At 36.0% G+C, this 22,555-nt stretch overlaps 3 protein-coding genes and 1 long non-coding RNA gene across 5 annotated transcripts; all 4 read left to right on the top strand.

Moving 5' to 3' along the window:
* The first annotated feature begins 1,358 nt into the window (after nt 1–1,358).
* LOC147569410 (uncharacterized) lies at nt 1,359–4,954 on the top strand. 2 transcript variants are annotated; one of them, XM_086655891.1, is made up of 3 exons: nt 1,359–3,006; nt 3,101–3,230; nt 3,664–4,954. In XM_086655891.1, the coding sequence occupies exons 1-3, from the start codon at nt 2,874–2,876 to the stop codon at nt 4,484–4,486; spliced, it is 1,086 nt and encodes a 361-aa protein (XP_086512017.1). In that variant the 5' UTR covers nt 1,359–2,873; the 3' UTR covers nt 4,487–4,954. The 2 variants fall into 2 exon arrangements, with proteins under 2 accessions (XP_086512017.1, XP_086512016.1); XM_086655890.1 differs by having other exon boundaries at nt 3,098–3,230.
* Nucleotides 4,955–7,012: 2,058 nt separating this feature from the next.
* On the top strand, nt 7,013–9,062 carry LOC147569409 (small ribosomal subunit protein eS10z-like). The gene is made up of 5 exons (XM_086655893.1): nt 7,013–7,146; nt 7,224–7,272; nt 7,378–7,657; nt 7,780–7,912; nt 8,765–9,062. Exons 1-5 carry the CDS (start codon nt 7,144–7,146, stop codon nt 8,852–8,854), a joined length of 555 nt encoding a protein of 184 aa, XP_086512019.1. The 5' UTR covers nt 7,013–7,143; the 3' UTR covers nt 8,855–9,062.
* A 2,754-nt stretch (nt 9,063–11,816) lies between these two features.
* On the top strand, nt 11,817–14,723 carry LOC147569408 (putative serine/threonine-protein kinase At1g01540). The gene is made up of 7 exons (XM_086655889.1): nt 11,817–12,534; nt 12,856–12,960; nt 13,102–13,224; nt 13,320–13,490; nt 13,755–13,884; nt 14,180–14,386; nt 14,482–14,723. The coding sequence occupies exons 1-7, from the start codon at nt 12,005–12,007 to the stop codon at nt 14,515–14,517; spliced, it is 1,302 nt and encodes a 433-aa protein (XP_086512015.1). The 5' UTR covers nt 11,817–12,004; the 3' UTR covers nt 14,518–14,723.
* A 3,998-nt stretch (nt 14,724–18,721) lies between these two features.
* Nucleotides 18,722–20,250, top strand: LOC147569407 (uncharacterized). The gene is made up of 4 exons (XR_015238671.1): nt 18,722–18,834; nt 19,270–19,367; nt 19,466–19,663; nt 20,026–20,250. It is a non-coding gene; the product is annotated as an uncharacterized LOC147569407 (long non-coding RNA).
* The last annotated feature ends 2,305 nt before the right edge of the window (nt 20,251–22,555 follow it).

Below are 22,555 nucleotides of genomic sequence, written 5' to 3'. Positions count from 1 at the left end.
CCAGATCCGAGTTTTGACTAAAACACTTTCTCTTGCATAATGGGTCATTTGAGTGAGTTTGTCGTTTAGATTTTGATCAGCTGTGTGAGACACTTACTTGCCAAATCAGTTGTAACTTATAAATTGACTCAGAAGAGTCATTTTCAGAGAATTAGTTCAGACGAATCCAATTCAGATTCAGAAGAACACCCTAAATCCCATTCAGTTGTAATGCTGGATCTTACTTATTCTATTTACTTGCCGGCCCCAACTTGTGATCATAGATACTGTCTTCATTCGTCAAGCAGTAGGCAGCTGATGAATGTGGGTAATTTTTACGGGAGCCCGAGTTATTTTCATCTCTTGGGCTTTTGACTCAATGGTGGTCTTGATCTAGAATTCCATAGAACTATCGAGAAGAGACCGACAAAGATTAGAAACTTTTTAGAAAATTTAGTAACACACTATGATCTTTTAAATGATCATGTCTCAGTAATTCTCGTTATATATCTGCAACTTGCTACGCCATTTAGTATCTTATCTATTTTGATTCAGATTGTTCTACATTTGATCTTATTCAGGTACTGAAACTTCTACTGATATGTCATATTGAATTTTTCTTGTTAGGTCATGAGTGGATGGATTAGAAGTTCCACTAAAGAGGTAAAGTAAAACAGAGAAACTCCTTTCCTTTTACACCCTTACATGGAAATGTTACTAGAACATTGTTGTTTGTAAAATTAGACGAGTTAACGGTAAAAACGAGAGAAATGAAAAACAAGAAGATTACTACAGTAAGAAAAGAAAATTCTTTACTAGTAAAGATTGGTATGATATTTGTTCCTATTCACATTAGGGTTGTATTTCATTCATGAAGATGTTAGGCTTTATGTCACCATCCCAGTAGGTATTGTCTTATGTTGAAAAATTTCCCCTGTTGTCGGTGCTTCATATAGAAGGTGATCTTTTATGAAGATGATCTCCTTCTTAGCTACTCACTCTAGAAAGATGTCACAAATGTACTTTCTTTCTCATGACCGTTGGATGATACGAACTTAAGATCTGAGCCATGAAAGAGGACATTATAAAAATACCCTCTTGTATTATTTTATGAATGTGCTGGAATTACCGTTTAAGATTACAAAGGAGTTAAGTTCAAGGGTTTTTAGAAGCTTTAAGGCGGTAAAATTGTTTGGCATTTTTTTTTCTTTAGGGAAAAAACCTAATTGGGAAGTGATGGAAAGACTAATTCCCATTAATTGAGCTCCTAATTTATGATCAGCTTCACGCATGGCCTCTTTATATTTCGCAAAATACATGTTTGACCCTATTTTCAAAGATTTTGTTGCTTCACCCCTCGTATCAATTTGTTTTTTCAGGTTCATTATTCTTTCTCCTCCAATGGGTGTGGTGATGAATTGATGATGATGGCTTGTACCATACAACCTTAGAAAGTTTCAAACTTCTAAATTCTAATTGAGGTAAGGGGTCAATATGTAGGCAAAGAGGTAGTTGTGACTAAACTTAACAAAAACACTCAAAAGAGGAAAGAGTGGTGTAAAGAGAGAGAAAGTACATCAAAGGTAAAGGAGGTAAGGTAAAAACTTTCAATCCATGACTAAGTAACCTAACCAACCATCCATGCTTGAAACACAAATATATAAATAGATATATTCATTTCACTTGCTCTTTTTCTCTCTCTAACACTCAACTTTGCCAAAGAAAAAAATATATTCTTTAATGGTAGGTCAATTGCTCCTCCATAAAGTTAAGCATATTATAATTTTTCTTCAATTTCAAAAGCATCATTTCAGATGTTATCTTTTATCACTTTCTAAGTTAACTAAAAACCTCTCTTTCTCTCTCTCTCTTCACATCAAATATGGTAAGTTATATGCATCAATCAGCAGGAAGCATTCATTCTCATTACTCTCAACATCCTTCAATTAGACATCTATATATTATGTATATATATAGGTTACATACACCCTTAGAATTTATCAACAGATCCGATAGAATTGAGTAATACTTGTGCCTTTATATTTTAATTTATCAATCCTCTCAAAATAAGAAATAATATAACTTCAATTTCTATCAATTAGCCGCGACTGTTTCACGTGGCGACAGTATAGTGAAGGACTACAAAGTATCCCTTATTTGTGAAGATTTTCTTACAATTGGCAAACGCAGAGAATCGGCACTAAAATTCGTAAGCCTGTAGTTTTTGTTTGGATCTTTAGATGGCAACAAATATGTCCAGCCGAATTCGGTTAGCAGATCCAATGGTGACCATCTATGAAATATCTAATTTCAAAGTCTAGGCCAGATGACACATTCTACCAGGTTGCTTATTAATCTCAGTGACTCGTCAAAAAAAAAAAAAAAAAAAAAAACCTTTTAACATCATTAGAAATATTATATATATATATATATATGTATCATTGTTTTAAAGGTTAATTAATGAAGAAATGACAAAAGAACACATTGATAATAATTACACGTATGTACATACTTCTTAGTCGATTGCTTGAAGTGTAAGTAGTAGTAAGAGTAGTAACTAAATCGCCTCGTTTTAAGTATGTGAAGTTGATTACGTAATACCGAGTGCTGTTCATCTATATACAAGAGAGACATTAGAGAAGCATATATTGAAGTAAGTTGGATGAAGAGTCGTTTTAGGGTTAGATGGTGAGTTTAGACCAAATGAGGGGCCTCCCATGGAAATGGGGGCCAGAGTTGGGTACATATGTCTGTTTGCTCCTCCATTTTTAACTTAACTTAAGCTAGTTTATCTATCTCTCTTCTCTATCTCTCTTCCTTATTGATGTTTCATTAAGTACGAAGATATAGATCGATCGAAGTCGAAGTATATTTAACATTAAGAAAGAAATATTATGGGTCCCCATTCATGTTGTAACCAACAGAAGGTGAAGAGAGGTTTATGGTCTCCTGAGGAAGATGAAAAGCTCATTAACTATATTACTACCCATGGTTATGGTTGTTGGAGTGAAGTCCCCGATAAAGCAGGTCTTTCTCTTTCTCTCTTTAGATGCATGATTATATATACACTTTCTCTCCCTAAATTTGTTAGGGTTATTAATAAGTGATGTGCATGCAGCAGGTTTACAAAGATGTGGGAAAAGTTGCAGGTTGAGATGGATAAATTATTTGAGGCCTGATATTAGAAGAGGAAGGTTCACTCTCGAGGAAGAGAAATTGATTATCAGCCTTCATGCTGTTGTTGGCAACAGGTTCATTATCATCTTCACGTTTTAAGTGTGTGAATTTGATTGTTTTTGTACATCCATGCCATTACATAAAACAAACCATTATAACTTTTTTTAATTTTTTTTATTTAAGTCCGACTTAACACTGATTGTGATTAAGTTTGTGGACATCAAACTCAAATTTGCAACGAGTCTAGTTATTGTATTCTTGCTTATAAGAGTGCACTTTGCCTATCATGTGTATTTTTGTCGGGTGACATGAGCAGTGTGGCTACTGAGCCTATCACATATTTTATATGTGAATGTAGCTGCGGTACCATGTCAAAACCAACTGGCAAGAGTGGGGGTGCTCTAGATATCGTATTGTTGGTTATGGGAGTACTTTTGGTACTATTCTCACAAGCACTAGAAGTTTAGTAGACCGTTGATTTCTTATCTGATTTAAAATGACTTGCAGGTGGGCTCATATAGCAAGTCATTTGCCTGGAAGAACAGACAACGAGATAAAGAACTACTGGAATTCATGGATTAAAAAGAAAATCAGAAAGCCGTCTTCTTCATGTTTGGCTCCATCAACTACAGCAACAACAACATCCCAACTCAATAATAATCTTGATAATGTATTTCAGTTATCATCTCATGGTCATCCATTTTCTCATCATCAAGATCAAGACTACTCAACAATAACAAGAGCCAATTCATCACCAATTCAAGCTACCATGTCAATATTTCCATTTTCACCATCTACTTCCAATACGCATTTCATATTTGATACAACTAATACTACTACCATACTAGATTTTCTCGACACCACTGCCACAAGCAGGAATTGTTCCAACAATTTACCACCATGGGTAGGAGTCCAAAACCAATTTCAGGGTCTTCCTCCTCTTTCACCTCCACCACCACCACCACCACCTTCTTCAGAGTCATTGTTTACAGGAGGGTTGTTAATGGGTTCAAACTATTTGCCTCCATTGTTGGAGAATATAGAAAGAATGGTACCACCATTGGAGGATGAGGTTGTGGAACAATGTAGAGAGCTTGACGATGAGAATGGGCAAATCATGAATAATACTATAGAGAGGTTACAAAGAGAAGAGTTGAGTGATTGGGTTGACTATCATCAATTGCCTGGATTTTTGGGTTGGGAGAATGTTGAAGAACAACTGATGAATGGGGAAGTATCCTCTGAAGTTATACCTACTATTGATCAAACTTCATCTAACAATGGAGTTATCATTTCTTCTAACCCTTCAACTTTATCACAACTAAGATAATAATTTGATACGTGTGATCTTATTTATGAGGAGTGCAATTTCTTTTATAGAAATGAATTTTCAAATTATAATTGACGATGCAATCTCTCAACAAAAAAAAAACTGATGATGCAAGATTGCAAGGTAACCCTTAATTCATCGACTGCAATTTTGTGGACCAAAAAGAAAATCAAGTATAACAATTTGTGAATGGTTTTTTTTGGCTTTGTAATCTTTCGTTCCGTTAAGTAATTTAAAGTGCTAATGTGTCTTGGTACTCTTTATTTTTCCGAAGAGACAAATAGTGTGTAATAAAGCACCATTCTACTTTTACGAAAATGATTGTTTTGGGTGTAAGATTATGTAAAATTGATCAAAGAAGTCACCCCAAGTTAGACTTCAAATGATTGTTGTAAATTTCAACAAGAAAAATTATTGTTGTAAGAAAACCAAATTCATAGTTATCCATAGACTATGTTGAACTTGTTATTCTTCTAGTTTTGTTACTTATAGAGCAAATCCAACTGGAGTTTAGGTGGAAAATTGAAATTTTCAGCTCAAGCCCTGTACTCCAACCCACTTTTCTGGACTGAACTTAGGCTCCGGCCTAAAAAAAAGTCCAATCGACTCTACTTTTAAAGTCAAGAGAAGGATTTTCGACCCTCTTAACATATGATTGTTGGGAGTTCCACGATTATATATTGGGTGCAAAGCTGAATTGAACCAAATCCAACTCAGCTGGAGCACATTAAATATGATCGTTGGATCAAGTCCAATAGTCATTTTTGATCAAATTGGACTATTGGCCCAGTTACAACGGTCCAATTTCGGGCTAGTTTTGTATTTATTAGAAAAGTGGGACCAACTCATATAAAATCGTGTTTCGCACATGTACAAGATCACACACATTTTTCGCAATCGCACAAATACCACACACGTGTCTTGCACATAGTCTAAGCCTCTTATGATTGGAGTTAAACTTTTCTGGTAGAGGTCTTTCATTTAATTATAATAAAAAGTGAGTTGCTTGAGTCTAGGGGTGGGATTTTGGCCCGAAAATCTGGAACCCGCGCACGACCGTCAGAGTCTGAATGGTCTGTGACCGTCCGATGCCCGAATCGGTCCGTACCCAATCGACCGAAAGAGCTTAAGCGGACGGACGCAGGCATAGGTTCTTAGAGCAAGTCCAATGGGGAGCGGTCCCAGGGCCCTTAATTCACCTTTTCACTCAAATTTAAGGGCCTGGGTTCAGACCCTCAAAATCAGCTCCAATGGGGAGCGGTCCCGGGCCCTTAAATTTGAATTTTGAATTTATCTCTTTTTTACCCTTCCAACCACCATATCAAATTTTTTATCAATTTTTTTTCTCTATAAATACAACTCTCTTTCTCTACAAACTCAAATCAAGTTCTTTAAGTTTTTGAATTAATGTGTTGGATTATTTTAAGTTTAAGTTTTTTTAATGAATTTTTAAGTTTTTAAAGTTTTTAAATTAATGAGTTATTTTTATTTTTGTTTTTACAAAAAAAAAGAAAAAAATAAATAATCCCACCTGGATCACCGTTGGATGTGATCCAACTGTGGGATTTGCTCCCCAATGTGACCGTTGGGGAGCCCCAACGGTCCCTTGGGGAGCTAGGGGTCGACCCTTATTTCCCTCAGCCCTCCTCCCGGGACCATTTCCACTCCAATGGGGAGGATGTGGTGTCCCGGGCTCTTAATTTGAATTAAGGGCCCGGGACCGCTCCCCATTGGACTTGCTCTTACCCGGTGATCTGACCGAATCCGCCCGCTTATATAATTCGCCCGACCGTACAGTCCGTTTATCTTACCCGTTATACCCGTCCACCTATATGATTGATTTTAAGCCTTTATATTAGTACGGTTAGCTACAATCGTTAGAATTCAAGAGTAAAAATACATAATCCTAGAAATTACTTTTCTTAATCTTGTCTTCACCTCTGTACTTCTCTAGTCTCTCTCTTTCCTCTAAAATCTCAACATCTCATCGGTAACTCAAGAATCCACAATACACCAATACGATCCCTGAGAAGAAGAATAAAACCGATTGTAATCTAGAGAAATCTCAATGATTCTCTTTTAATTTGGTATTCATTTACTTTTTGGAATTGTAAAGTGGGAGTTTAGAAAGTTGTATTTTGCTACTAATTTTTTTTTTCGCATAAAAATTTCTTTATTTGTTCATTAGTGACCGGTGTCTGGCCGACCGATACCCGGTTTGTTCGACTATCAAAACGGTCACGAATGTGCACTTTGTTGGAGAAAATTGGAAATGCCCGTCCGTTTTGTCCGAATGTTCGAGTGGACACTTAGGGCTTGTGCTCGTTCCGCCCGGATTGGTTGAGTTATTGTCCGTTTCCCGCCCACCCGGACCGATTCCCACCTCTACTTGAGTCTAACCGTGAACTCTCATTGTTGGACTTCATATGATGCTATGGTCTTGGGGGAAGCTCTATAAGCGCCCCCATAAGAGCGGGTTTGCCCGAGCCCGAAATAAAGCCGAAGACCTAACCCATATGCAAGGTTACAGCCCGTTTTTGAGATCAAGCCCATAATCGTCCTATAAATAATCTGATTCTAGGGTTTTGAGGTTCTCTACAACAAACTACAAACTAAGCCAGAAGCTTATCCTCGTCTTCCTCTCCTTGTGTGTAACCATGGTAAGTGAAAACCCTAATTTCCTGAAACTTCATTTCTTGATATGTAAACTATTACTAATCATTCTTTTCTTTCTCAGATCATCTCCGAGAAGAACCGCAAAGAGATCTCAAAATACCTTTTCCAAGGTTTCATCTTCTTCATCTTCTTACTATTATATTCTCTTACTATCTATTTCGATTTCATCTCTTTAGGGTTTGATTTACTTACTGTGTTATTTTGAAATCAATCAGAGGGAGTTTGCTATGCGAAGAAGGATTACAATCTTGCGAAGCATCCAGATATCGATGTCCCAAATCTACAGGTTATTAAGTTGATGCAAAGCTTCAAATCGAAGGAGTATGTTCGTGAAACTTTCGCTTGGATGCATTACTACTGGTACCTCACCAATGACGGTATCGAATTTCTTCGAACTTATCTTAATCTCCCTTCTGAGATTGTACCTGCTACTTTGAAGAAATCTGTTAGGCCTGGTGGTAGGCCTTTGGGTGGACCTCAAGGAGATCGTCCCCGGTAAATATATACAAGTTTTCAGTTTTGATTTTCTTTTTAGGGTTTTGTTTTGATTTTGATTTCTGGGTTTTATTGGATACTTATAATGCATATTTTGATTATGTTTGTTGTTGAAATTACAGTGGACCTCCTCGTTTTGAGGGAGAGAGACCTAGATTTGGTGATCGTGATGGGTACCGTGGAGGTCCTCGTGGACCTCCTGGTGAGTTCGGTGACAAAGGAGGAGCACCACCTGAATTCCAGCCTTCATTTAGGGTAAATTACCTTGTTTCTTATTTGCTTTTAATATTTTAGTAAGCTAAATGTTTCTCATTTCTTATACTTAGGGTTTATGTCATATGTTATGATCCTGGTATCCTGGTTGTTACTTGATTTCAAGATTTTTTTGAGTAAAGTTTGTATTTTTTACTAGTGTTGATGTGATATGTTGCAATATTGTTGATTATAGTGGGGTTTATTGCTTTTGATTGAATGGTTGATTTGCTCCAAGTATGTGGTCATTAATGTCTTGTATTCCTGATATAATATTAACAATACAAGTAGTATATATAACTAGTAAAACCATTACCACTAGCTTATGAATGTCTTGATTTAAAATTTGTAGAGGATTTCCCAACTTCTTACGGACCTGGTTTGATAAGCAACCTGCAAGGCAAAAATCCTAGACAAAGCTTTGTTTTTAGTGATTTTAATATGTTCTTAGTTTTCGTTGCATTTATGAGTTATCATTGGGTTCTCATTCTATTTATTGAGTTTTTGTTGGATTAAGGTTTTTAGTTTTGACCAACTGTGATATGTGAACGTTCTTTTAAGCTTTGTAGAATTAGCACGAAGTGGTAGAAACTTCGATAGATCTCATGCTTCTCTACTTATAATTATGTGTACGTCTTTCATGGCTTGAGGCATATATTGCTTGTGGCTAAATGCTGCCTTGAGAGAGCAAACCGCCTGGATCAGGGAAACTGTTTCTTTTTAAACTAGTGATGAATTATTTTCATGCATGGAGGTGTTAATTCTGAACATCAAATATCACTTAGGGTGTTGGCAACCCGTTGGTGCAACCCACTTTGCAAACTATTATACTGATCTGCTTCGAAAAACTTGCAGGGAGGAGCTGGTGGAAGACCCGGCTTTGGTCGTGGTGGTGGTGGTAGTGGTTACGGTGCAGGACCTGCTAGTAGCTCAGACCTTGCTTAATTGCAGAATGAAGTGCACTCTAAAATCTCATAGTTTTGTCGGTTAAAGAACTAAGTAGGGAAACTATGTTATTTTCTATATTGCGAATTAGTTCTTTGAGTTTTTTCTTGTTCAAGTAAACTTATATTAAGTTTGTTTTCATGGGATTTTCAATTTTTATCACAATCAAATTCTGCTTAAAAGACTAGTATAATTTAGTTTGTGAAAATATTGTGCCTCATCTTAAGCTATATCTGGCAGATTCCCTGGGAAGTACAGAAAATCTCAATGAAATATTCAAAACTCTAAAATTTGTGGTGTTATGTAGGAATTTTGAAGTTTCTCTTTAAAAATCATCTTGAACGCAAAACTCTAACCTGAATATGTATAAAGATATGGCAAGATTTGTTTATGAGATCCGAATTTAGTGTCTCATCCGTCGTATAAACAAATCAATGAAATTTATTATCACAATTTAAGTTTTAGAGTTTCTCTTGAGTGTTGTATCGGAGAAGGTCTTTTAATAGATTGTTTCTACTTAGACAAGTTGGAGTATGTTTTCTACTAGAGTATCTCTAAATAGACATTGTAGGGAAAAGATCATTTAGAATTTTTAGAATTTATCTTGTGTCTTAAATTGGAGATGCTCTTAGCGGGGACATACTTTTTGGCTTGCACCATTTTGAAGTTGTCTTAGTCTTGGCCATAATGAAATATGAGAAAGTGCTACTTCAAGGGATCTTAGTTTCGAACCAACACATAAGAAATAAGAAGAAAAAGGGTGCATGATAGGCGAGTACTTTTTTTTGTACCTTTTCGTGTTGTCGCGTCTTACATACGGGCAGACGACTCCTGGCTAACGCCAAACTCCAAAGAGAGAAGATGAAGATATTATTAATCTTCTTTTATCAGGAAGGAGGAAGAAACATAATAATACACTTTTCGTCTAATACCCTTCTTTCTTTAGTCTATTTACATAAAAACGGATTTGTATCATGAATGTGTTTAACTGAAGAGGGCAAGAGCAAGAGCATCTCCAATGCAAGATTAAAAAAAAACTCAAAAAATCTTAGGAGTCAAGTGTAAAAGTGGATCTCTAAATGGTGTCTCTATTACTTGGTCATTTAGAGATACTCGATTGAAAATTATTCTCCAATGTAACATTCAAGAGAAACTCTAAAGCTTATATTTTAACTATAAATTAATCGATTTGTTTATGTGACACTTAGATATCCTTAAGATGACACTCTAAGAGCATTGCCAATGCGAAATTCAAGAAAAATTTTAGATCCCGTGTGTCAAGTGTAAGAAATTGATCTCTAAATGGTCTCTCTCTTATTTGACTATTTAGAGATACTCTATTAGAAAACCTTCTCCAATGCAATACTTAAGAGAAATTCTAAATGTCTATATTTTTTGTAAAATTAATTGATTACTTATTTGATAAAATTAATTGATTTGCTTATTTGACACTTGAGATCCTTAAGAGGGCACTCTAAATTAATTGATTTGTATAAAATTAATTAGAATGTCCTCTTGAGGATCTCTAAAATAAATTTTGACACATCATTTTAGAAATCTATGTTGAGTTTTGCATTCGAGATAAATTTTTAAGTGAAACTCTAAAAAAGATCTTATGTGGCACTCTAAGATTCAGAGCATCTCCAATGCAAAGCTCAATCTTAGAAACTCGGAGAGCCACATAGGATTTTCTCAGTTTTTCTTAAAAAAATCGGCTCCAATGCAAAACTCAACTAAGATTTCAAAGATGATGTGTCGAGGGTGGAATATAGATATCTCAAGAAGACTATCTATTTTTAAAGTGTCTTCTTGAGATATCTTTAATTGACATCAATATTTGAATTTCAACCAATAGAAATTAAGACTTCGTATATTTCTAAAATAATTAATTATCTTTTTACAAAAGTAACCATGCCACATAAGTAAAATAAAAGCAAGTTTAGAGTTTTGCATTGAAGACATACAAGAATTGAGGATCTCTATTTTCGTCACCTAAGAATGAGACTCTCAATTGAAACTCGACAAATAAGACGAATAGAGATATTTTTTTAGTTTTACATTGAAGATTCTCTTAGAGTTTGGGTGTTCGATTGGAGATGCTCTAAATTTAGAGTGTCCTCTTAAGAATCTCTAAAATAACTACTGTCACCTCACTTTAGAGACCCAAATTAAGTTCCCTATATAAAATAAAGCTCTAAAGAATCTTATGTGACGCTTTAAGTTTTAGAGTATTAGTGTTGCATTGGAGATGCTGTAAGCATTTAAAACATCCACATCCTTTAAAAAAATGACTTAGAGTAGTGGGAGAAACGGAGACACATTTGGGTTATGGTGGTAAGAAGAGTGACACATTTGGTTGTTAATTGTAATATATAAAGTCACATTTGGTTGTTAATTCTAATATAACTAATAAAATTATATATCACAACAGAATCAAAGTAGCTTCATCATTCGGTCTTGGGTTGAGAACAGAATAGGAATTGACCTTTACGCAAACAGATGTTTCGTTTTTTAGCAGCTCAATGGTAGAGCAGTAGACTGTTAATCGATTGGTCGTAGGTCTGAATCCTGCTTGGGGAGATTTTATTCATTTGAATCTTTTCACTCGGAATGAAGTGAAAACCACCTTAGGTCAGAGATTTTATTCATTTTGAATCTTTTCACTCGGAATGAAGTGAAAACCACCTTAGGTCGTTCCAAATAAGTAACCAGTTTCATGTCTTTGTTTCTATTACATTATATCTCATCGAATCAAATTCTGTTACGCAATACATGAGAGTCATTATCAACGCACACCATGACGTATTTCGTTCTATTGCATTCTATCTCGTCGAGTCACATTCTGTTCTTCTATATTTGAGAATCACCTCTAAAGGCACACCATGACAAAGTAAAGGAGTTATATAGAGTAATGATAATCCAACGGTCAAAGATACATATATCCACCCCCAAAAGAACTTGAAAAGGTAGGTAGTTAGCCGACTACTAAAATCCTACTTTGAAACGGATATACTAACAGTTTCCACTTTTCCGGTCGAAAATAGACTGCTTTACTAATCCCTATTCTTCTTCTTCTTCTCTAGTCAATCTCTTCTTCCTTAAATATCAACTCTGCTTCTTCTTTCTCTCTCTACAATTCTCTCTTCAACCATGTCGATTATGGATACAGTTATCAAAGAACTATCTAAACACACATTCATATTCGGCATTCCTCTATGGATTATCATCCTAACTTCCACTTGTTTACTAACCTTTTTCGCCCTCTTATTATGTATTTGTTGCTGTTGCTGCAACAAATCTTCTCAAAACCCTAACCCTAATTCCTCTAATCACAAAAACATCGAAAATTCTCGTTCTAATCGTAATAATAAACAATCTATTGTTCCTGAAATCCAAATTGATATTGATAAAAGAGAGAATCGAGTTGTGGTTTCTAATGGGTCGAAATTGAATGAGAGAACTCATCCGACTACTACGATTGGTGGTGGTTCAGTTGATTCGTCGAAGAAGGAGATATATTTTGATGGATGGGGACATGTTTATAGTTTGAGTTCACTTTGGAAGGCGACGAACGAGTTCTCTGAGGATAATGTGATTGCAGTTGGAACTTTTGGAGTGGTTTATCGAGGGGTTTTGCCTGATAATTCTCTGGTTTCTGTGAAAAAATTGCTCAATAACAGGTAACCCTAATCTCCCAAAATCATAATTTTGTTCAATTAGTAAAAGAACAGTAGCTTTAATTTCTTATTCAGGATATGCGGTTTTTGCTAACAAGTATATTCGATTAGTTGAATATTTAGACCCTGAACCCCTGATTGTTGAAATTATCTAGGGTTAGGTTGCTGGGCTTAGTTGAACATATAGGGTATTATAATTGTGTTCTATCTTTGTATGGACCATAATTTTGTAGAGAAAGTTTTACTTCCCGATTTTGTGTTCAATTGCTCTGTTCTCTTGCTTGAAGATAATTCGGATTAACACAATGCATGTATGAATATCAGAGATCAAGTCGATAAGGATTTCAAAGTTGAAGTGGAAGCACTTGGACGTATTAGTCACAAGAACCTGGTTTCGTTAGTCGGGTATTGTGCCGATGGAGATTCTAGGTATAAATTTCTCTATTTTAGTCCAATCGCATTTCTGTGTGTGGATATTTCTATAAAAATCACTTGGTAGTTTGTTTATGTATTTATTCAAGTTTTGGTCGAGCAATTTGAGAAGTTTGACTTTGTGTTTTTGTTCACTAGGATGCTTGTTTATGAGTATGTAGTGAATGGTAATCTCCACCAGTGGCTTCATGGAGAATCCGGGCAAGCCAACCCTCTAACATGGGATATCCGCATGAAAATTATCCTCGGAACTGCAAAAGCGTACATATTTTTCTCTTCCACAAATCACATCTTATATTTCTTTTAATAACGCTCCCGTGTAACTTATGTGTTACCAAATGGGTATTGTTTTGCAGTTTGACCTATCTCCACGAGTGTCTTGATCCAAAGATTATTCATCGTGATGTGAAGTCTTACAACATACTACTCGACCAACAATGGAATCCCAAAGTTACTGAGTTTGGGTTTGCCAAGCTCTTGCAGACTGACATGAGCCACGTAGCAACTCGTGTGATGGGAACATACGGGTTCGTATTTAGTTGATTAAACAAAAAATACATGTGCTCATTTTCTGATAACATTTTTGTTTTCTCTTTCGTTTTGAAGTTCTCCTAAACTCCTTTTCCTTTGTGTAAAAAGATAAGCGAAAATACGAAGTTATGATGATCTTTTAATCTTTTAGGGAATTTGATGTCAGCCTTTTTCTTTTAAATTGGGTTTATTTGTCAATGTTGATGAGTAATTTTGGAAACTAAGTTGCTAATTCACTAACAAATCATGAATTTTGCCAGCTATGCTGCCCCTGAATATGTTTGCACTGGTATACTGAATGAGAGGAGCGACGTTTACAGCTTCGGAGTGCTCGTCATGGAGATAGTTACCGGAAGAAACCCCGTTAATCACTTTGAATCCTCAGAACAGGTTATTCACTCAAATAAGTACTTGGGTGTTTTTTTTTCCTATTCAGATCTGACAAACTTTAGATCTGAATTGATTCAAGTCAGATTTTTGAATGTTTGTCTTTAATGTGACTCGTGTTTTTGGCTTCGAATGGCTAATTGAGGCTGATTTTGTCTGACTTTATGTCATACCTTAAACTTGAAATTACTATTGCTCTTCTGAATGTAATAAGTCAGACATAGACAACTTAGCATACAACTCAGATTTGGACTAGTCAACTCAGAAAACTGACAGAGTTAAAATCTTTCATTTGCAGATGGGTTTGGTAGATTGGGTAAAGACTCAGATTAGCACCGGGAACATCGACCAAATAGTTGATCCTAAATTACAACTACCTGCTTCAAAGGAAATCAAACGAGTTATTCTGGTTGCTCTCAGATGTGTTGATTCAGAAGCAAGACAGAGACCTAAAATGGGGAAAGTTGTTCACATGCTTGAATCCAAGAGCTTCCAATTCGGTGATGTATGAATCCTTAAGCCCGAACATCCGTAGTTCGTTAAAATTAGCGACTGCATCTCTCTCTCTCTGTTTATCAACATATTCATATATTTTTGCAGGAATATCTGCATACACGTAAGGTTAGGTTCACATAGTTGATTATTTGCAAGAGAATGAAGTGCTCTTTTTCCCTTCTGAAGATAAAAAATTCTTCTCCGGCAGTAAAAAAAGCGAGGATGAAATAGAAAGCAACTCTAACAGACTAATTAGTAATAGAAATTTATTAGTATTCTTTCATTCATTAATTCTTTCTTTTAAATCTCTTTTCATTTATCGAAAAGTATTTATAGTATTGGAACAATGTGCAACTTGTATAACAGAGAATTCTTATTTAGACACATCAGTTATAATAGAAGATGATTTTTTCGTAAGTGCTCCTAGTAATTTTTGCTATGATTCTTTGACATCTTTGGATCATCATCTCTACTGTAAATGGTCCTACTTACTTATATGTATTTGCTACTTAAATACTTAATCTTCTCACACTCTTTACAATACATTATAGTTTAATGGAAATTAGAATTGGACGAAATCAGGATATATTTAGGGATCGTGTAAATGTGATAGCTACTTTGGGAGGGCCTGAAATGTCTGAGGCTTTAGATAGGGGCATTTCAAATGTCCTGAAATGTTTGAGGCATTTCGCCATCCTTTCTTGAAATCTTTATATGAAACCAATGATGTGCCTGTTTAGGCAGCTGGCCGTTTCTGGACGGGTATAGCCCAAAGGGCGAAGTCTACTGTCTGTTTCATAATGTAAGAAGAAAAAGAAGAGATTTCATCAGTAACTCGAAAAGAAGCAACCTGAAAAAGATCTCATCTGAAGAAAGGAATCAGATCCAATCAAGGGTAGTAAGTAAATTAGAAAGGTTTACTTGTTTAGTTGCTTAAGTTATATCTAGTTTTGGTATCACTTCTAAGGTTGTTGCCCGTTGCTGCTGTTTATTACAGATTTTCGTGGCAAATGCAGGTCTCTCTCTAACTCTTTCTTTCCCTAGCACTTGATTTGCTTGAATTTGTGTTGATGGGTTATACCGATCAGGCGAGTAAGACACACTGTTCAATATACTCACTCAAAAGTTGCAGACCATCTGATAGAACACCGCTGATACTATGAGCGGTCATAGTCCCGGCAGGGGTACGTGACCGGGCCAGATTTACTACTGATAGAAAATGTTCTTTACTTGATTTGATTTAGAACTTAAAGTAAGAAAGAAAAAGTTCTCCTTTCGTTTAAATGATACATACTATCATTGTGCACCATTTTGGGCAATGTTTTGAATAGGATAAGAGACAATTTTGTCTTGTCAAAGGGTGTGAAAAAAACGAAGTTATGCATATCCTATTTGTCATGTAGGATAGGAAGTGTACACAATTGTTAGTTTTAAATAATTTTGTTCTTTCTTAGAAGGTCAGTTGGTCATTGTCTCCGTTCTACCGGGCCAAATACTCCTTTCTCTAGTGATTCATTTTGGCTGCAGCTTTGGAGAATAAAAAAAATCTCCGGGACATAAAGACTTGGTCAATAAACATTGACTTAAGGACATTTTCTTTTTTTAGTTCAAAAATATACTTATCAAACATTACTTCCTAATCTTTCCAAAGTTTTCATTACTTTCTCTTTCTAGGGTTTTCATTACACTTTCTTCTTTCAAAATTTTTCTGTGTTTTGTAGGACCAAGAAGAGGTAATGGAATGGCTCTCAAACTTTGTAAAAGATTGCTTATCCAACTCTCCTAACTGCATCAATCCGCCGCCACTCTTTCCCCTTGCCAACATCAACAACTTAAGAAATATCCTTCAACAAAAAAAAAAAAGCAACTTAAGAAATAAAAAAAAAACAACAACCCACCTTCTTCTAGCTTCATCTTTGTCATAAAAAAACAAATTTTCCCATCATTTCATAAGTTTCTAAGAAAAGTAAGAACAAAAAGATCAACCAAATTATCCCCATTTACCAATAGAATCATCAATGTTGAAAACTCACAAAATTATAAAACCCACAAAATTATCAAACCCACAGTAATTTGGGGCGGTGGTGACAGGTCGTGCCTGAGAATCCAGAGGTCCTGTGCGAAATTTGGATGTGAGCCCTTCGTGCCATAAAGGTTATTGAAAAAAACATAAAATGTAAGCTAATTTATGAGTCCGTAGATGAAACCATAAATGAACCCAATAATATTTTGCAAAAAAGTAATCATAGCAAAAAAAATCTTTCTAAAAATCATTTTTATTGGAAGTTTAATCTATGAATTCACAATCACCGGTAAGCAAAAAGATTTATGTATTCTATCTTAAGAATCCGAATATAAGTTTATAACTATAAATGACATTAAAATTTAAACTCTAATCGAACGTGTGGATCTTAATGTAATATCATATTAAATATGTAGTTTGTCATTTATCAAACAGACGAGGGGCGGGAACAAAGACTTTAAATAACAAAATGTTTAAGAACAAGTGTAACGGAGTAAAAATAAATATTGGTTTAACAGTTATACTGATAACCTCATAGAGGAGACAAAACCAACCGAAACTCCAAAACCGAAGAATGTCAGCACTTGGTTGCCTGAGTAGTTGAAAGTGTTGAGATAAACTCCAAAACCTTAGAGATCTCATTCGCAAAAGAGATAGAATTTATAGTTATTGAATTTGGATCATGAAGGGTGAAAATACAAATAAGTTTGTCTGACTTTAGACTCTATGTTGTTGGACTTTAGTGTTTATCACATCATGATAATTCTCAACTAGCAGTTTAAGTCTTTTAGGCGCCCAATAACACACCCAAAAAGCGCCAAACACAACGTCTTGGGGTGTCTATAGGTTCCGCTAAAAAAATTTAATTATTATGCAGGCTGGTTGAGTCCAACTGGCGTCAACAGCAAAGCATTCTCGTCTCCTTACCAATTGAGCTATTGGATTGGTTTGTAATAAAGTAGGTATCTGCCCTATATAATAATTTTAGTCCACTATGAAAGTAGGCCCCTTGTGTTTGGAGGTCCAGTGCGGGCAGGGTCCCCCAAACACAACCCTGGGTGGTGATGGTGCGGAGCATGGTAGAAGAGAGAATATTTAGTTTTTCTATATTAGTTTAATTTCATTGTTGTAATTTTGGTGATCTTTAGGGTCTTTTCATATTTGATCTTTAGGATCTTTTCATCTTTCTTCTTTTCGTGAGTGTCTAGTCAATTTCTCTCACTTCATGAGTTACTTTAGATTCAAAGTTATGAGAATTTACTTAAGTAACTCTCATGTCGCTGACCGAGAAGAATAACAATTATATCCATGTAAATTTGTGATTGTATCACTTATGAATGGAATATGGTTTCGCGTGGTTTCGAAAAAAAAAAATTCACCCACCATTTTCGTTATATGCATTCACATCTTCTTTCACTTGAATAAGAAATACGATTGTATATAACAAAATTGGCGAGTGCATGTAAAAAGTTACCAGGTCAAGAATATAGATACGAGGTTCTCAAAACTATGGGATTTTTCTTAAAATGTACTGTTAGTGGGCCTCCATTATGTTCGGAAGAAGTTCTATAGGCACCCTCTTTTTTTGTCCGGATTTGTAACTTGAAATAACTTAGAAGTAGGGGTGGCAATGGGTACCCGTTTACCCGAGAACCGAACCGACTCCGAATCTTAATGGGTAGGTACTGGGTATAGGTTTTAGATCCATTAAGGAAATCGGGTCTTAAATGGGTATACCCGAAAGGACCCGACTAGGAGGCGGGTCCTTATCGGGTATATCCGCCGGGTACCCGACGGGTAATGGGTACCCGAGATAATACGAAAAAATACCCTAGATTATATAGTATTCTTGTACGTCAGGGTTTTTCTCACCAAGTTACCAACTCACCAAGTTATGAAATTTCTCAAATCCTCTTTTCCTTGGTTGAAAGCTAATTTATAAAACAGAAAAGTGAGCGAGTTAATATAACATAAAGGTTCATTTCTTCTTTCTTGATTCCCCTAATCTCTAATCTCTTATACTCATCAACTATTGTACCCGGGATATTTGCTTATTTAAGGATTTATGTCGTTTATGATATTTCTTTTCACTAGATTCATGCAAATTCTTCTACTTTAAGAAATATTTGATATACTCTTGTGAATACCCAATGGGTACCCGATACCCGATGGGTACCCGAGAATTTTAAAGGTTCCGGTTCTGGATCCTTTGATTGAGATACCGGTACCGGAACCGTCAAGAACCGAAACCGTTACAATTTATAGGTTCCGGTTCTGGATAGTTAAATACCCGAACCGGAACCGACCCGTTGACACCCCTACTTAGAAGCCGAATGAATATTCAAGAAGTCTCTACACAAAGAAGACAATCAGAAGAAATTTCCCCCATTTTTTTCGTCGTCAGTCTGAAGATCATCACAAGAACGATTCAACAGGTATCAAACCCACTTTTCTCTTTACTTGATTTCATCAGAATTTCATCCATTATGTTTATTAGGGTTCAGAATTTTCGATCTTATGATCAAAGTATTTATGGTGGTTCTTAATCAAAATGTATTTTTGATGTTTGTTTCTCTATTGATTTTCATTAATTTCTATAACCCCATTACTTTATTTTTCGATCTTATGATCAAAGATTAGACTCTTGATTCAAATTAGTCTTAGTCAGGTTCATGAAGATTTGTTTACTTTCAATTTTTATCAATGAGCCTCCAATCTTAATTGCAATTAGGTCTTTCTTTATCTTAGTTAGTGTACACCAAGAACAAGATGGTTTGAGAAACTTAAACACACGATAGGGTTATAGCGTTGTCTTCGGCTCAAGTTTGACAGCTTTGGGATATCTGATATCTATCTCTTTTATGTTGTAGGATAGAACTAGTTAGTGCTATTTAAATGCGTGGAACAGCAAGACTTATTTCAGGAAAGAATTTTCTCAAACGCATTGACCCGGCGAGAAAAACTCGAGGTAACTAATGTCTATGTTCCTGGTTTTGGTATATCTATGTTTATAGATTTGTGTTACTTACCTTAGTACCTTACAACGAAATACATTCTTATTTTAAGGGTTGTATGCAACGTCGGTTCAAAGGAAAGGAAATAACAAAGATGGTGAATTAGGTTCTGTTGCGGAAAACAAGCAAGTCGATCCCGTCTTGGCTTTTGCCAGACCAAGACTACCTCCTGGTTTTGGACCTGTTGTATTTCTCTCTTTGTTAGAGATGGGGTCTGATCGTGACAAGAAAGACGAGTAAAGCTATAAAGGTGAGACAAGAAATAAATTCCCTTCATCTTCTTGTATTACCAATTAGTGCAGGTCAATCAACCCATTTTATTAGCATATAAAAACGACCCTCTCGCTAGAGATTCATGGTCCCGTTTCAGAATAGTGGAAGTTCAGACAAACTCTTAGTTGCCGGTTAGAACTATTCAAGTCGGGAAACATCAAGCTTCAACATAGTCTGAGATGCTCGTGAAGATCCAAATAGCGTGAAAGATTGATTAATGATGGGAACTTTATTTTTCACTTTTTACGTTTTCATCCTTCTTTATAAGGAAGTTGTTATTCCCCCTCAAAAACCATGTTTGATATCTGACTAATTACTATCTTGTGAATTGTGATGCAGAATTCATGGCTAGGGTTAACAACTTCAAAACGTTAGAGAGCGAGATGTGTCTTACCAATGCCAGAGCTCATGGTTCGACGGGTAACATGATAAATACTGTATTTCAGTTAGTGTCTTAAACTTCTATTAGAGAACTAGACAAGTTAGGATCTTCTATATATGTAGTATGTAAATAAGTGTTTTGTTTGTTTTACTCAATAAAAAAAACATGTCTATGTTCTACAATTGAATTCTAGATAGTAGAAGAATAGTGCCAAGATCCACATTTGGTAATATGTCACCATTCACTTCGCTTCGTTAAGTTCATTGAGCATCCATCAAATTTGGAACTTTTAGATTTGTTTTTGAGTTAATCCCACATTGGCGGGAGGCTAGAGTTAGTAAAGTTAATCCAAATTCTTTTACGAGAGTCATACTCGGCGTTTTGATCTAGAAGGTGTGCAGTTTTCTTCTGGCCTATGAGTTTCATCAAATGTTCCTTATAGATCTCGGTGATCCTTCCATTAAAGTTTGGCTTAATACTAAATGCCTAGTTTCATTTCATGATAGGGAGATGATTTTTGGGAGGACAGGTCACATGAAAGCTGTAATTATCGTACTATTACTTGTGGTTGTGGAGATGATCTCTTTAACCTTGCCTTGCAGCTCCAAGTATAAGAGTGAATGTGAAACCCTAAAAAGTGTCCTATTGACCTACATTCCACATTGGATGCTTGTTTGTGCTAATGTATTTTTACTTCATTCAAATTAATTATCCGCCAATCGATCTTCTAAAATTGTTTTTTGAAGACAGAAGTTATTCCATAGGCTTGTTTATAAAAGTGGTACGTGGTATGCTTGTTTATGAAAGTGTCCTATAGTAGGTCAAAATATATTTAATGTTCTTCCACCAAAAGGAACTTTAGTGTTCACAATACTTTGGATCTGTGAATGCATACTCTGGATTTTATGTACTCATCGGTTTCCACCTCTAGGGCCAACATCTCTTGTCTATGACGAGAACATATCTTGTTTGGTCTGGTTTCCATACGAAACCAGATCCGGAAATCAGGGCTTGCCGAAGAGGTTCCTCTCTTTCGCCAGAGATATATATAAAGAGAGAGAGAGAGAACAAAGACAGATAGAGAGAACATAGAGAATACGAGAGAGTGAGGATGAGAGTCGTCGAAGATGATGAAAATGCGCTCGAAATTTGTTGTGGAGGTCGTCAGAATTTAAGGTGGAAATCGTCGGTGTTCATGGTAGAAGTGGGAGTGGAAGAAGTTGAAAATATAAGGATTTAAGTGTTTGAAGAAACTTAAAAATTTGCGTTTTTTTTATTTTCCGCCAAAACTTTGTACTCCACACAATTTATTTCTCCAAATCACCTACCAAACATAAACACACCGATTGGCCAGTGTGAGTGGTATATTGATATGGTCGACCTTAAAGCTTCTTATGCTATCAGACTGTCCAGGGTTTCTATAATGTCAATCTGAAGGCTTATTGTGGTGGACAATTTTGTTTACTCTTTCGGGCTAAAGAAGAAAAGTTCGAGACTTAAGAAGGGTATTTCTCAAATGGCCCCCAACTTTGAAACCAGCTTCCTGCCTAGCCCCCTACTTTACCAATAATTCCCGTATTACCCCTTTTTCAGTTACCATTAACTTTTCGTTACTCTCTCTCTTCCATCTCACCACCTCTCTCTGCCACATCATTGATCACGCCACATCATCATCCTCCCCAGCAAGGGTCGCCCGTCGGTCAAATTTCCGGTTGACGACCTTCATACATTAAAAAAAAAAATTTCTTTCCTCTCTCTCTCGAGATCTGTTCGAGAGAGAGAGGATTCATCATGAACAGAGGTATGTTCGTGATGAACAGATTCATCACGAACAGATCTATGTTCGTGATGAATCCTCTCTCTAGAACAGTTCTATAGAGAGAAAGAGAGAGAAGATTTTTTTTTAATGTTTGAAGGTCGTCGTCCGGCCAAATTTCCGGCCAGCGACCCCTGTCGGGGAAGATGATGATGTGGCGTGATCAATGATGTGGCAGAGAGAGGTGGTGAGATGAAGGAGAGAGAGAGTAACGAAAAGTTAACGGTAACTAAAAAAAGGGGCTATACGGAAATTATTGATAAAGTAGGGGGCTAGGCAGGAAGCTGGTTACAAAATTGAGGGCCATTTGGGAAATTACCCAAAGAAGAAAGAAAGTTGAATTTCAAAAAGGGTTATTTCCCAAATGGCCCCCAACTTTGTGACCAGCTTTCTGCCTAGCCCTCTACTTTTGCAAATATTCCCATATGACCCCCTTTTTTCGTTATCTTTAACTGGGCGTTACTCTCACTCCTCCACCTCATTTCCTTTCTCTGTCAAGTCACTTCAAACGCCACATCATCATTTTCTCCGGCAGGGGTCGGCGACCTTCAAACATAAAAAAAAAAATTCCCTCTCTCTCTCTCTCTAAAAAAAAATTCCCTTTCTCTCTCTAGATCTGATTCGAACAGACCTTCATTGAAGGTCTGTTCGTCTGAAACAGACTGAAATTG

This window comes from Eschscholzia californica, unplaced genomic scaffold, assembly GCF_041429995.1.
Source record: "Eschscholzia californica isolate CP2 unplaced genomic scaffold, dmEscCali1.0.p SCAF_1, whole genome shotgun sequence".
NCBI lineage: Eukaryota > Viridiplantae > Streptophyta > Magnoliopsida > Ranunculales > Papaveraceae > Eschscholzia > Eschscholzia californica.
Note: the sequence above shows the minus strand (reverse complement) of the source record. Positions and strands in the feature narration are given on the sequence as shown.

What these genes read in the sequence shown, in the direction of transcription:
- LOC147569409 (XM_086655893.1), top strand. An exon ending in CTCAAAATACCTTTTCCAAG is followed by an intron (nt 7,273 to 7,377) that starts GTTTCATCTTCT and finishes GAAATCAATCAG; the next exon opens with AGGGAGTTTGCTATGCGAAG. An exon ending in AATTCCAGCCTTCATTTAGG is followed by an intron (nt 7,913 to 8,764) that starts GTAAATTACCTT and finishes AAAAACTTGCAG; the next exon opens with GGAGGAGCTGGTGGAAGACC.
- LOC147569410 (XM_086655890.1), top strand. Translation starts at nt 2,874, where the DNA reads ATGGGTCCCCATTCATGTTGTAACCAACAGAAGGTGAAGAGAGGTTTA. An exon ending in TGAAGTCCCCGATAAAGCAG is followed by an intron (nt 3,007 to 3,097) that starts GTCTTTCTCTTT and finishes ATGTGCATGCAG; the next exon opens with CAGGTTTACAAAGATGTGGG. An exon ending in CATGCTGTTGTTGGCAACAG is followed by an intron (nt 3,231 to 3,663) that starts GTTCATTATCAT and finishes AATGACTTGCAG; the next exon opens with GTGGGCTCATATAGCAAGTC.
- LOC147569408 (XM_086655889.1), top strand. Translation starts at nt 12,005, where the DNA reads ATGTCGATTATGGATACAGTTATCAAAGAACTATCTAAACACACATTC. An exon ending in TGTGCCGATGGAGATTCTAG is followed by an intron (nt 12,961 to 13,101) that starts GTATAAATTTCT and finishes TTTGTTCACTAG; the next exon opens with GATGCTTGTTTATGAGTATG. An exon ending in ACTTTGAATCCTCAGAACAG is followed by an intron (nt 13,885 to 14,179) that starts GTTATTCACTCA and finishes TTTCATTTGCAG; the next exon opens with ATGGGTTTGGTAGATTGGGT.